The 14,541-nt window shown below is 38.3% G+C and overlaps 1 protein-coding gene across 2 annotated transcripts in view; it reads right to left on the bottom strand.

Moving 5' to 3' along the window:
• Positions 1-14,541, bottom strand: part of scube3 (signal peptide, CUB domain, EGF-like 3) — a 140,467-nt gene that overhangs the window by 3,007 nt on the left and 122,919 nt on the right. For both annotated transcript variants that reach the window (XM_038282662.1, XM_038282664.1), the window contains 13 exons: positions 13,255-13,371; positions 8,558-8,680; positions 6,670-6,786; positions 6,486-6,581; positions 6,251-6,367; positions 4,499-4,660; positions 4,192-4,395; positions 3,941-4,102; positions 3,690-3,857; positions 2,823-2,984; positions 2,536-2,733; positions 2,282-2,434; positions 509-588 (listed from right to left, as the gene is read on the bottom strand). In XM_038282662.1, coding sequence (XP_038138590.1) covers positions 509-588; positions 2,282-2,434; positions 2,536-2,733; positions 2,823-2,984; positions 3,690-3,857; positions 3,941-4,102; positions 4,192-4,395; positions 4,499-4,660; positions 6,251-6,367; positions 6,486-6,581; positions 6,670-6,786; positions 8,558-8,680; positions 13,255-13,371 — 1,859 coding nt within the window. The remainder of the gene's footprint in view (positions 1-508; positions 589-2,281; positions 2,435-2,535; positions 2,734-2,822; positions 2,985-3,689; positions 3,858-3,940; positions 4,103-4,191; positions 4,396-4,498; positions 4,661-6,250; positions 6,368-6,485; positions 6,582-6,669; positions 6,787-8,557; positions 8,681-13,254; positions 13,372-14,541) is intronic.

Genomic DNA, 14,541 nt, shown 5'->3' with positions numbered 1-14,541 from the left:
TTAAAATTGTCGACTGGAAAGAAAATGATCCATTATATACTAATTATCTATGATGTAAGGGATTATATCATATGGGACAGAGAAGCTGCTCAGATTTTAGTCTCCAGATTTGCTGATAGTGACACACCTGAAATGACCTGCAGTAATTATTGCTACTGAGAAAGAGTTTCTGCAAAGGACTTGTTTTTACATTTAGACTTATATAAAATATATATATATATATATATATATATATATATATATATATATATATATATATATATATATATATATATATATATATATATATATATATATATATATATATCTTTTTTCTGCAACATTACAGCTGTGTGCTACTATGATCCTAATAAAATAGGCTTAAAATGCAAATAAATGTGAACAAATGTAAAGAATGATTATTATTTTGTCAATTCTTTAGAAAACAAAGCTATTAATGCAATGTGGCAATGTTAACATAGTTTCTTCAGTCTCAGGCAACAGTTGTCTAGAAAAAAATGGCACTGACCTTCAGGATTTCCTGATGGTTTTCTGAGGCATAGAGTCTTCCATCTCGCACAATGTCTTCTACCAGTTGCTCATAGTCCTCTGAAAACACAGAAGCAACACAGATAAAGAAACCTTTGCAGCACCAAAAAGAGGAATACACAACTAAAGAGTAAGGTGTATAAATAATATAACACAAAGTTCAACAAGACGTTGCTTTTGGTCAAGTTACCACTGTGTGATGAAAACCTGCTCAGATTGATAAAAAGTATGTGCTGAATCACATCAAACAAGCCTTAGTCCATTTAACTGCTCTAAATCACCCGTTTTCACCATATAGCAGCTGTTTCTAGGTATGGATAATTAAGTGATTTATTTTATATTAATAAATCACAACAGACCTTTACTTTATTCCATTTTGAAACAGTAAGCTGTACAGTGAAAATGCTCCTCTACTGAAGCTAAGCGTCCAGTATCAGTTAGGATACAGGAAGTTAAGTGATGGGGTCCATGCTGTTGTAATACTTCACTACCAACAACAGCAAAATAATTACCATGAAGCTTGAGAGCAGGAAAATTATTTTTTATTTTTTTTTTGTAAAAGTTGCCAATGCAAACTTCGAGATTTAGTTTTTCTATTTAAAATTATATACACAAACTCTGGCAAGGATTAAAAGACTGAGTTAATTTCTTAGATTACATATACCCCTGGCAGATTAGATTTTAAATCATATTTATTCAACTAAGAGGTTTAATGCTGAGAAAAGAGTTTCTCTTCCTATTTCCCAAATGATGGATTTTGGAGAAAATAATTTCAGTGTGTGAAAATAATTATATCTATTCTTTGCTGCTATTACAGCAATCATTCTGTTGTCATAGGCTTTAATGGGTTTATGCATGTTTCCACTGCTATTTGACCATTTATCTTTGTTGATGAGCTCCAATTATTTAAAGATGAAAAGCTTCCTTACCATCATCCTAATTTTTAGATGTTTTCAAATGTCCTTAATTAGATTCAAGTCTGGATCATGTCTAATCAACTCTAAGGGCCTCATCTTCAAAAGGTTTGTGCCCAGACTGCATTAGATCTAAATCTCAACAAATGACCAAGGAGCTAAAGGATTAGGGAGCTCCATGCTTTCATAATGTTTGGTTATTTCTCATCTGTATTTTAAGTATTTTTTTCTGCTTAGATTGTTAGTTTTTAATTATTGTAAATATGTAATACAGAAAGAACATAATTTGAAGCCTTATCTTTAAAGTAGAACTTTATATTTTTTTCCTTCATAAGTCAACGTTTCAGGTCTAATGTTAGATTTTGGTGATGATACTTTTCTTTATTTTGTTTGTTGTTTCTTTTAATGAGCCGAAAAAAATATATATATATATATAACAAAAAAGAGGGTGGATATTAAGACATGTGTAACTTAGTTTGCAAGTGCAGAGCAAATATTCAATAAAGCCCAAAGTCATTTGTGTTTCAAACTCAAGCAGCTCATGCCAATTTTTCATTGCAAGTTTTGGTGGGTGAAAATAATTGTTACCTTCATCTGTATGACTTAGAACCTCATCTTTCTTTTACAGCCATTCTCAAACTGCTAGTAGCACATGCAATCGGCTAAACTAAATAGGACTGAACCAAACTGGCTTGCAAGTCTTATCATTTGTGCTACCAAACTTTGTAGATTGCTTGCACAGGATGTGCTAGCAATGATGGCATGATGTGGCATGATGTAGATCCGCCACATCATGCCAGAGATAACTGTCTGCTAAGATGAGTTAGGATGCTACATACCGTCATAGGTAACATAAGGGATCTGGAAACCTCTGGCACTGTTGGCCTCATTAGACTTGAAGTTAATCCACAGACGTCTGGAGCGAGCTGTGAAGGCGATGGGACGCTCATATGTCTGGCAGGTCTCATAGGTGGTGATTGATGTAGCGGACCCTTGCACAGGCACAGATAAATCATATATTTGTAATCAGTCTCTCATGATATGACATTTGTTAATTCCAATGAATCTGCAGGTTTTAATAGAGAAAACTAACAGTTTTTCCTCATAACCAGAACGTCTCCGCACTCGTCCTCTGAGGGCAGGAAAATCTCCGGGACCACTATCAGGATCTTACGCTTGCTTGGTGGGTTGATGTTCCAAATACACTCCACATTTGCAGGGTAGTTACCAGGATAATTAGGTGACTCAATATATCCCATTAATTCGCCCATCTCACCGCCACATTGCCTGTCTAGACAGACACAAGCAGGCCAGGTAAAGCTGAAGTTCAGGATTAACAAAAATAACTCTGACACATTATGCGTTGATGATTCAGCTCACTTTTGCACTGTGAGACACTTGTGGCTCCATCAAAGTCAGTGGTGGTGTTTCCCGGACAGGTGATGCAGTAATTCTGTCTGAACTCAGTCTGATAGGTCCCCACTGGGCAGCGAATACAGCGGTGGACTGTGGTGTTGTAGTAATGACCTGGAGAACACTGGACTGGAGCATGGAGTTAAAAAAACAAAAACAAAACTAGGATTTAATATGATATAATTTAATACATTTTAATTTGTATGCAGTAATTGTTTAAATTTTGTTAAAACTTTCAATTTACTTTGATACCATATAATGGGGAAGAAAGCCACAAACTAATATTTAACTGGTAGTTATAAATAGTAAATTGGTATTCAACCTCCTTCAGGTTCAATAATTATGCATCAGCTTGGAACAGAAGGCTTCTAGGAAATATATCTGTCAGCTTAAAAAGATAAATATGAGCCATTTTAAATAGTTTAAATTCAGTCTAACCAGATGGAGAATATCGGCGAACATGAATTGTCAGGTTTGTGATGTTTTCTTAAGAAGCTTCTATTTTGACTGATCAGAGAACCAGTGCTTTGTACTGACAGAGAGCCGAACGTCTCCTATATCTTTCACAATTTTATTTGAGGTTTGAAAAAGTTTAAGAATTATGTATTCTATTTTTTGTTTTTATCAAATGAAATAATAAAAAAAAACTAGTTCAATTAGTTTGTGGTTGTACTCTAAACAACAAATTGAATAGTTTTACAGATATGGAAGCTTGTATGATAAATTATTGTATTAGTGTATAGAGGGCATCTCAGGGTACAATCTAGAAATGGTAAGCTGGTCATGTTAGTTTAGTCCAATATAATATTTGTGATTTTTTTATGTTAATCTGACCTTTGACTTCACAGTCATGAAAGGAGCTGGCCCCTTCCCGCTTCGTGCTCAGGCCTCCACCACAGGGGAAACAAAGGGTCCTTCCTAAATCTGACTGGTATGTTCCCTGGGGACATGGCTGGCAGGGTTTGAAGCCGTCGCTGGAAAAGTAACCAGTTGGGCACTGGCCTGCATTTGATATAGCCCACAGAAGAAGATCATTAAGATACATTGATAGGCTGGGTCAGCGATGGATGCTCAGCCTAATTTACCTGCACAGGAGGAGATGTTCCGGGCTCCAACAGGCCCATGGCCATCGCTGCCAGGGCAGAGGTCACAGGCCAGCTGCCCCTCCTTCTCCTGGAAAGTCCCGGGTGGACACTGGACACAGCGTTCCTGTCCCCCATGGTAGTAGGACCCTGGTAGGCATATAACTGAAAAAAAAAACAATATCCAGAATAGCAGAGGTCACAGTTGTGCCAACGTCTAACTAAATTAATTTAAGTTACTAATCCAGCTTTACCACATCTGCCATTGACCCTCTCCCAGCCTGGAGCACAGTGGTCCTGGATCGGTGCAGCCTGAGCAAGTTTTTGGGCCACTTCATATTCCAAACCAGCAACCCGGATCAGAAAGCGCTCTTGGTTGATGGACTTCTTGAGAGCCTTGATATAAGTTTTCACTTGCATCTCCATACGCTGTCGCAAGCAGCTCAGATTGCAGCTCCCTGATCAATAGATGGTTTTCAGTTCAGAAAAATCATTTTCAAAACATGTTGTCTAACACTTCGAGTGACATTCACCACAGAAGGAGGGTCTGAGATGGCCTACCTGTGGTGTCTCCAGGTTTAACCTCAGCTTCCAGCTCCAAAGTGATGCGGGTAATTCCTTTGTTGGAGGGATTGCGAGCATGCCGCCCTTTAGCTTTCTTGGAGGAGTCGCATGTAAGGTTAACAAATGTTACCTGGCAGTTGCTGCAAGGCTGCCCCCCTCCTGCAGAGATGTGCCATGACAAAGCATGAAGCGGCACGTCAGATTTTCAATATCCAATAAACCATTCTGACTTTTGCTTTTTTTGGGGGGAGATTTTCTATAGCTAGATGGTAAAAAGGACAGAAGTCAAAGCGAGGCCATAGCCTCGCATTTCAAATAAATCTTGAAAATATCAGCTATGCATGAGTTAGTGAAAGCTGTAGCTGTATGCCTGTCAGATATATCAGTGGAAGCAAATAGTGAAGCTATAAAAGTTCCTGCTGATGGTTGGTCAGAACCTAACTGAGAAAACATACAGAAGCAGCACCGGAAGGCTGTTCAGCAGAAACTCTTATTGGGACAAAATAAAATAAATGTTATTTGTGGATAAACTAAGAGGGACACAGTCAAGTAAAAATGAAACATGCTGAATGAATGGGCTCTTATTTTACTACATTTTGAAACTAACATTTTAGACACAAACTAGGGATGGAACGGTTTTTGAAAACCTTCCGAACCGTTCGGTTCTACTGTCTCGGTTCGGTTCGCGTGTGTTTCATTCGGTTCATGCGCTGCTCCTTTTTCTCATAGGTGAAGCGTTTACACTCCAGAGCAGAATGTGGCGGTACTGCGACCAAAGCCAACCACCAGTAGTAAACAAGGAGAAGAAGAAGCGCAGCAGCGTAGCAGGGTGTAGCAGAAAAAAATCAGTTGTTGTGGAGAATTGTGTGGGTATGGCGAGTGGGAAAGAACAGGACTTGGAAGACGCGCCAGCAGCACTTTATAGGTCTGCTGTATGGGACCACTTTGCATTTAGAGTGACCTACGATGACGGCGGAAAGAAAGTTGTGGATAAAATTGCAACAGTGTGCAAGCATTGTGCAACACGTTTTGTTTATGCTAACAGCAACATGACCAACATGTCATGCTAACCCCGAAATCCCACATACTCTGTTAGCGCTCCGCCCCGCTGCGCCCCAGACCGCCTGCACAAAGCAAAGCCTGCAGCCTCCTCTGTGGCTCCCGTCCCCCCCTGCTCTGAGTTCCTTGGAGATCGTAGAGAGCATACGCCAGATGATTAAATTCAAAGCAGCAAAACATGCGGAAATTATCCATGGTTTCCGCAAATCATTAAAAACAATTACAATTCATTAATTTTTTTTTTTCATTAATTTCATTAAAAAAATTTAATTAATTTTTCTAATTTTTTATTTATTTTTTTATTTTTCGGTGTAACAATAAACATATACCGAACCGAACTGAAAACCGTGACCACGAAACCGAAAACCGTGACCACGAAACCGAAAACCGTGACCACGAAACCGTGAACCGAACCGAACCGTGGATTTTGTGAACCGTTCCACCCCTAACACAAACTCATGCAACAATTGTCATTAACCTTATTGTATCATCTGATATGCTCTCTATAGCTGGAACTACCATTTTTGGCTGTTTAATGTTCATGTAAACCAAATTCTTCAATGTTGAGAAGAAAAAAAAAGAAAGAAGAGGAAGTAATTTTTCATGAGTGGGCTTTGTAAGGTCTGAATATACTGCACTTAGAAATAACATACTGTATGTATGAAGGGAAAAACAGGAAGGAAGACTGACCTGGTCCCAGCATTCGTCCCCTGTCTTCAGTCCTGCCGGTCAGCTTTGGGTGCAGGTGACATTTGGCATTTTTTATCTTGAAAGAAGTCTTCTGTTTCACTGGAGGCGCCAAAGTCTCTACAGACAAACACAGCCTAGTGGGTGGGAGGACACTGAAGCATGGTAACACTACCAGTAATCCAATCCAGTTCTTGATAAAGGTTTGAATTTAAACAAAAACTGACAGATAACAAACCTACGCAGCCTTGAATGATGCTGGAATTGATCCTGGCTGGAGATTTTCCTGTGAGAATTGGGATGCCGCAGCTGACTGAATAGCTGTTATTTGCCCCTGAAAGAGTTTGCACCACAGTAAACAGCTGATAATAAGTTTCTTGTTTGCTGGTAGTTGGTTTGTGTCCTGACTCAAGATGAATTACCTGCCAGATAGTAGGCCTTGGAAGCACAGGTAAGAGAACAACTCTCCTTTTTGCCCGTCCTGCTGCAGGTTAAGGTGGCCTTCGGGGCCACAAGTCCAGGAGGACATTTCACCAGTTCTGAGGAAGAAAGATGAAAGGTTAATTCGCCAAACTGCACATTTGTTATCTAGGCAAGAACCAGGTTATTATTTATCAAAGCAACATTTAAAGGATTTTATTCAAGTTCAACACACAATCCGACTTTCACTAATATTTCCAATCTTGAAATGATGAAATCCCCTGCTTTATATATTTTATAGGAGCAGACATTTCTTAGTAGCTTGTGGCTTTATTAGTTATATGGGGTGTTTTTGAGGTAAGACTTCAAACACTTAGACTTGAAATGAAAACATTTCACTGTATATCCAAAAAGCGCATATAGGAAAACTGACAAAGAAACGGACCAAAAAGTCTAAATATGAGAATATCACAGGTTTAGTCAAAGGAACAGCAGCTGCCTGGTGGCAGCAAGAGAAAGCCATTATCAGCTTCAAGAGCTTCAAGACAAATTAATAAAAGTATGTACTGAAGTTTTAGTTCCCAAAGTTAGACTTAGAAAAAGATAAAGGGCTCTGTGTCTGAACTTAAAGGCACCACATGCATCCCTACTGACTCACAGGCACGAGTAAAGCCAGCACCATTTTTTCCACAACTTTGAGAGTAAGACAAAAAAAAAGGCTTCTGTTATATGCAGCATTGCATTGGACTCAGATAAAAACATTCATGTTGCTCCAGAACTGCTTCCTCTTACTCTGGACACCTGCAGCATGTGGAAGAAATGATGGAGCCCATCAGGTATCAGGAGATCCTGAGATGTAATGTGACCTGAGAGGAAGCTTAAGCTTAGGTGTAAATAAAGAGCTTTAAAGAGTTAAAATAGCCCAAGCATAGCTCAAGATCGACCAAGGCTTGGCAGCACAAAACATCCTGGTAGATATAAGGGAGGCTATATTAACTACCAATTCACAAGGAATACTAGAAAAACACTCAGAGGGCGCAGACTTCTGCCAAGCAGCAAACTTTGCCCCGAATTGTGACTTAGACCTAAAGACTCGAACATGATCTGGATCATCTGGATCACACCTCTGGTAAAAAAAAAAAAATAAATAAATAAAAAATCTTCAAAGTCTGTTAATACGTTTTCTATTGATCTTGCTGACAAACCAACAATGTCCCTTTTCGTGTGTCTTTGTCTTCAGTAAAATAGCTCCAGACTTTCTGAGGCCAATGCACGGGCCGTCAATAGTCACTGCTGATACCCTCTGGTTTATTGGGGAGCTGCTTGTTCCACCTATTATCCCTATCTCACAATTTTAGAGAGTCTTTAAAAAAAACCCTGCATCCAGATCATAATCTGGATATTTACTTTACATGAGGGACACCTCTGACAAACATTTAATTAAAATCAGTCCATAATGTTTTTAGTTATTTTGCAAACAGACAGGTTAACAGACAGGCTGATGCCTCTGAAAGCATAACCTCCTTGGTAAGGTAATAATGAATTGGAGAAACATTGGCATGAAATGTGGTCTATGAATCACATTATAACTGCAATGATCAGCAGTGCTAAATCAAAGCATACATATTTTGAAGGGGTTAAGCAATTTAGAAATGCCAGTAGTCATTAAGAGTGTTCTTTTTTGTTAATTGTAAATGTAATTTTGGAGAAACCATTTGTGATGAGTCAAGCTTAGTTAATTTGCAGAAAACTGCAAGCTTGGATGATCTATGAATAAGCTTAAGTTGCAGTGAGGTTTGGAAAATTTCAGGTGAAAGTAAACAGTAGATGCACACTGTGTAGATGAGTGTGTTGCTACACAGGCCACATGGGGGCACTGTTGTCACATACCAATGCAATCCTTCTTGTTCCAGTGAAGCTTGTATCCAGGAGGACAGGTACATTCATAGCTCCCCAGGGTGTTAATGCAGCCATATTTACAGCCTCCACGATTTATACTGCACTCATCAATATCTGTGAAAAACCATTTGGACAAAAACATCTTATGATCAAACTTGACAGATTTGACTTAATAGACACCACCGGCAAAGAGAGTTGAAGGCATAAAATGAGCAGGAAAAGAGTGATGAGAAGTGTTGCAAATAACATAGGAAGAGCAGTAGATCTTGTATAAATTGAGGCTTATTACAGTTTTAAGGATTTCTTCTAATTTTCCTACAGTTCTCCTTGATGGTTATGCATGCAGGGCAGATTAATGTGTTTGCGTGTAAACAGAAGTGAATTCTTGTTTTGATGTCACCCACATTCAATTTCATGGTCAGAAGTTTTCAGGCTCTTTGGGGAGGAAGACTTGTGGTAAGCAGTAAATTATAATCACCTTTTCAAACACATGCTGAGCTAAAACCGCAAAAAGCACCCGGGATCCAGATGGAGTCTGGCTGCAATCAGGATCTGACAGAGAATAAGCTCGCAGAGCAAAGCCGAGTTCTTGAAGCAGGCCACGGACAAGTGGCGCACACACAAGGAAAGAGACGGAGATAATAGTGGTGATTGATGATCTAGCTTGCTGATATGAAAAGCTCTTCCTTGTCTCATTGATTTATTTACTATAGGAAGATAAAAACAGCCTGATTTGCTGCCTTCCTCTCTGAAGGAGATGATGACTTCATCAACAGGCAGAGCTGCTGGAAAACATTGAGGATTTCTCTGTTCATCCTTCGCATCAAAGCACTCAATTTAAAGGACAAAGACCTTTAATGAATATCTGATGGAGAAGAGCTCAACTGACACCACCTGATTTCTTTTGTCCTCTCATGTTCTACTCTAACATTTCTCCAGACGGTCATCAGTGTTTAAACGAGTAAATAGATGAAACATGTCAGCGTAAAAAAAAAAAAAATGCAAAAAGACATTTAGACACCAAAGTAAAAGGCATGGTATTATGGAATCAGAAAGGGGTCAAAATGTATGTAAATTTCTAAATCTTAGTTTAAACTGAAAAAATATAAGTTGATATTTAATGTGCAATTTTTACCTAATAATATGAGAAACTAAAAAGCAAAAAAGAAATAATTAGAATTGAATCTAAATTCAGTTTAGCATTTCAATTAAACTTTTTCTTTTCTTTATTGCAGTTGTAGATGTTATATTTTCAAATTCAAATCCATTACTTTCACTTCCTTTTTACACTTTCAAATCTTTTTTTTTCACATTCAGATTTTGACCCCAATCTGACAGGAGTGGGCGGGGAAACGTGATTGACAGCTTGCAGCAGCGCTGGAGAGACGTCCCGATCCATGTTGCATTCATGGACTGTGGGAACTCAACTACTTAGTGAACACGTTCTCTGCAGTATTTATTTGCCTTTATGGCAAAATCCTGTGAAAATATTACATTAAAGACACTTACACTGGAACTGTCACTAATCATCCCCAGCATGCAGCATGCTGTGGCTAACCCATAAATAGTACCTGTTGATGAAATCGGCTACAACTGCCATGTCTGCCAGCATTCATTTCCAATGATCAACGTATCAAATAAGTGGGTTTCTGCTTATAGTGGCTCATTTTTTGGACAGTAGGCTGATAGGAAAGGGGGAACAAGAGAGGGGTAGAGACATGTGGCAAAGGACCACGGGCCGGACTCAAACCCAGGTCGGCCGCATCAAGAACCATGGCATCCTCACATGGGTCATGCGCGCCTACCACTGCAACATTTTATATATATTTTTCTGTTCCAACTTTTATTTTTATTTTTTGTTTCAAATAATATTTATAAGTTTAAAAACATTTGACCCCTTTCTGACTCCATATGGGAGCTTCTGGTTAAGTAGCTGAAGTTCATCAGGATGTCATCCTATTCAGACTTCAATAAAATGTCCTGTTTTTTTTTTTTTATACCGTATATAAACCTCAAGAACACAAATTTAAGGATGAAACATTCTCAGCAATATCTACATCCATTAATTATTAGCTAGGCCTTACAGAACTATTTATTTCAGTAAACGTTTTAAATAACTTTGCAGTATAACAACGAAATGAGACATTTCATGATTTAAAATGCTACATTGATAACCCTAAAGAAGATATTAAGGGCAACTAGTACATGAAACCCACCTGTGTGTAGTTTCATATTGGTGTAAGTATGGCTGTTCTGTAAATAATGATTTAGGAAAATATTAGAGAACGATTACCATAAAAAGTACAATGGAAGCCACTCAACAGGTCAAGAAAGCAGGGTTAAATCAGGACACGAGTGAAATATTTTATACCTTTCATCAGGAACTGCTCAATCCATCATTTAAAAACAAATGCTGCAACTTTGAACAAAATAATTCATGGCCATCAACCAATACTGACAGGCAGGGGCAGGGAGAGTGTTAATTAGAGAAACAGTGGACGGGTTTTAATCATAACCCTGAAAGGAGCTGCAGGAGACACTGATATGGGGAAGAAGTTGTTCAAATCTGATTAAAGCAAAATGTAACCTCCTTTTTGGCCTGAATTCAAAGCAGACTTGTGATAGAAAACTAAAACTCTCCCTAAAGACAAGATTTCCAAGCTAAAAGCTGGTGGTGGCAGTATCATCCTGGGTGAATGTTTTTCTTTAGCAGAAAAAAAGAAGCGATAAATAAAGAAAGCAATACTGGAAGGAATCCAGTTAGTGATTATAAAATATTATAGATTATGACAACATTAAATATACCAGTTCAGCTAAAACAGGATGATATAGATTAAAGCAGAATTATATTTTAAATGGAAAAGTCAAAGTTAAGTCTTATATCCAAGTGAGAATCTGTGGCAAAGCTTATGAATGCCTTTTAACAGAGTCAATCAATACAATGTGTCTAAGCTTGAACTGCTGTGAAAAGAGAAACTTGACAAGCTTAAAAAAATGCTAGATAGGGGATTGCTGACACATTGGGATTTTGTTAATGGTGCCTCTATTGTTAAACACATATTGCAGCTCCTCTCGGCGGCTATATTTCAGCTCATAAATTGCAAAGGGAACAACATAACCTTAGCTTTGGCGAGGAACGAGGAAAGTACAACAGGGAGTGCCATAAATCTCTGGGGTTATCTAACAGTTCGGACAGCAGCACTGAAAAGTTGGGGGAAATCATTCATCAACCGCTCGCTCAAGAATGGGATGGAGAGTCATTTACGGCAGACCATCTTCACTCCTCTCAGCCCTGATTGCCGTCCATCAGGTGAGAAAAAGCCTCACAAATCCAATTCAGGGGCATTTATTCCCAGAGTTGACAGCTAATACAGCTTACGGTCTGTGGAACGGATCTCATGAACCTAATAAACCTGAAAAACTGAATACAGCATTGTGTGTGAATACAAAGAAAACCTCTTCTTATTACAAGGCAATCCAGCTGCAGCTGAAGAGGCACTTCAAACTCTGTGAAAACTATTAAAAAACCTGACCTTTACTATTAGATTTCCTACTATTTTGAAATATTTTCATCACTGCTTGAACCCAAGTTTTCTGTGGTCCTCTAAAACTCTGAAAAAATCTAATACCAATTTGTTCAACTGTCCAAAATTATTAAAAACGATTTACCGTATGTTTAACAAAGCTGGTGTATAAATTGTATGTGATTCCTTGACAAGCAGGGAACTTTAGCAGTAGTAATATATAAAATATGATGTTTCAGCTCATTTCAATGTCAGCCTTCTTTATAAAACCTTAAAGTGCTCTGTCATGGCTCTGCCTCATTGGCATGCAGACTTTAAGGCAAAAAGGGAGACCATGATGCCATTTATTCTGTCGAATTTCTCTCATCCTGTTCACCTGTCCAGATTTTCAAAGGTAAGAGTTAAACTTGCTCCACCTTATGTGAGAATTTCTGCAACACACAAAAGGCTTCAAGATATAAATTGAAGTGTGTGAATGAGGCTCTACCATTAATTAGAAAATAGACTGTTCTTCAGGTGAAGTGTTGAAATCTTTTCAAATGCAGCCAGGGCGATGATGTGACATGATGCACATAACAGCGCTACAGATGAATCATGTTTTGCAACATTCATGCTTTTGCCTTCTGGTTTTAAAGGTTGTCGGTTGCAGCATCGCAGCTCTGCAGCTGATTCTCTCTTTGTCCACACCTGCTGGCTATGCTTTAAGCAGACTCTTTTATTTTCTCTGTTTCAGATCATTTGTAGCCCTTCCAGCCAAGCTTATTTATGTTTAAAGAACCCTTCTTTTCAAGACACTTTTTCTGTTACTGCTACTCTCAGCCTCTCGACCCTTTTAGATTCTGTTTTTTCTTCCAGTACCCAGCAGATTAGCAGCTGTTCTGCCAACCTTTATTCTGTCTCCAATCTTGCCATAAGCACTATAGTAAGTGAATGATTGCTCTCTGATCAGCCCCAGTCTCTCCTCTTTATGGAGACTTTGGTTCTAAATTCAGGATTGCTCCTCCAACCCCTAACCATGGACATCTACATGCAGCATCATGTTTGTGAGGTTAAATCTAAATATATACCTTTTGTGAATAGTTTTTTTCCCCCGAAACATTTATGAAGTAAACAGAAAAAAAATAAAAGACAGGAGGTTTTCACTCCCAGAAAGTCCTGGCTCACCTCCACAGTGTGCTAGGCCATAGAGAACGTAGCCTTTATTGCAAATACACTGAAAGCTGCCAGCGGAGTTGACACAAAAGTGGTCACAGGCCCGGTCAAAAGAACATTCATCTATATCTGCAAAAACAGAAAGACATAGCAATAAAAGATTATTAAAAGACAATTAAATCTCATTTTACGGTATATTATGAGAATCAGCTTTATACAGCATATTTCATTCAAACAAGGAATTTGACTTCAATTGAAGGCATGGCAAGTTTGTTTGTACAGAGCAATTCAGTACAAGGACATTCAGGGTTCCTTACATGAATTAAACTATAAAATAGAAAAATAAAAACAGAATAAAAGCAAATAAAAAAAGAACATAAAAACAGTTAGTAGAGCAGATAAAACAGTTCAACCACAACCATAGACTAATAATACCTCAATTAAATGTTAACTTCAACAGTCAAAGGCAGCTGTAAACAAATTGGTTTTTAATTTTGACTTAAAAGAACTCAGGCTTTCAGCACCTTTACAGTCTTCTCTGAGTTTGTTCCACTGGAGCATAGAAACTAAATGCTGCTTCCCCATGTTTGGTTCTAAATCTGAGTGTACAGAGTAGGCTTTGACTAGAAGACCTGAGTGTTCTGAGAGGTTGATACACTGACAGCAAATCTATTATGTATTGAGGTGCTGATCTTTTTAGCGATTTCTAAACGAACAGAAGGATTTTAAAGTCTATTCTCTGAGTTACAGGGAGCCAGCGTGAAGACCGGGCCGATGGGTTCTACTTTCTTAGTTCTAGTGACAACATGAGCAGCAGCGATTTGTATAAGCTGCAGCTGTCTGATTTTTTAGGCAAATCTATGAAGACACTGCTGCAGTAATCAATTCTACTAAGGATAAATGCATGTATGAGTTTTTCTATATCCTGTTTGGACATTAGTTACTTCATTTCATATTTATATAGACATTTTCTACAGAAATATGTATAAAGGACAAAAAAAAAAACACTAGTTAGTTGTACATTTTCTTATGGCTCTTGTGTGGGAGAAGATTCCAAGTCCCAACATTCTGCTAACAGTAAATCAGGGTGTTGTTCTCTTCAAAGGTTTGCACATATAAAAACATATTGCAAACTGGGTACTTGTCAAAAGCTGATCAGCAAACCAGGTTCATGAATGGCACAATCTGTGCAAACTTTTGAGTGTGTTTCTTTGCTGATGATCTTAACATAAACATACAAATGTATGGATGGAAGATGTGCAAATGGCAGTCTTGATCAAATCCTTACCACTCAAAAAG

The sequence above is a fragment of the Cyprinodon tularosa genome, unplaced genomic scaffold (genome assembly GCF_016077235.1).
Source record: "Cyprinodon tularosa strain WSP-4 unplaced genomic scaffold, ASM1607723v1 ctg187, whole genome shotgun sequence".
In the NCBI taxonomy this organism is placed as follows: domain Eukaryota; kingdom Metazoa; phylum Chordata; class Actinopteri; order Cyprinodontiformes; family Cyprinodontidae; genus Cyprinodon; species Cyprinodon tularosa.
The sequence above is the reverse complement of the archived record's forward strand: the minus strand, read 5'-3'. Positions and strand labels throughout refer to the sequence as shown.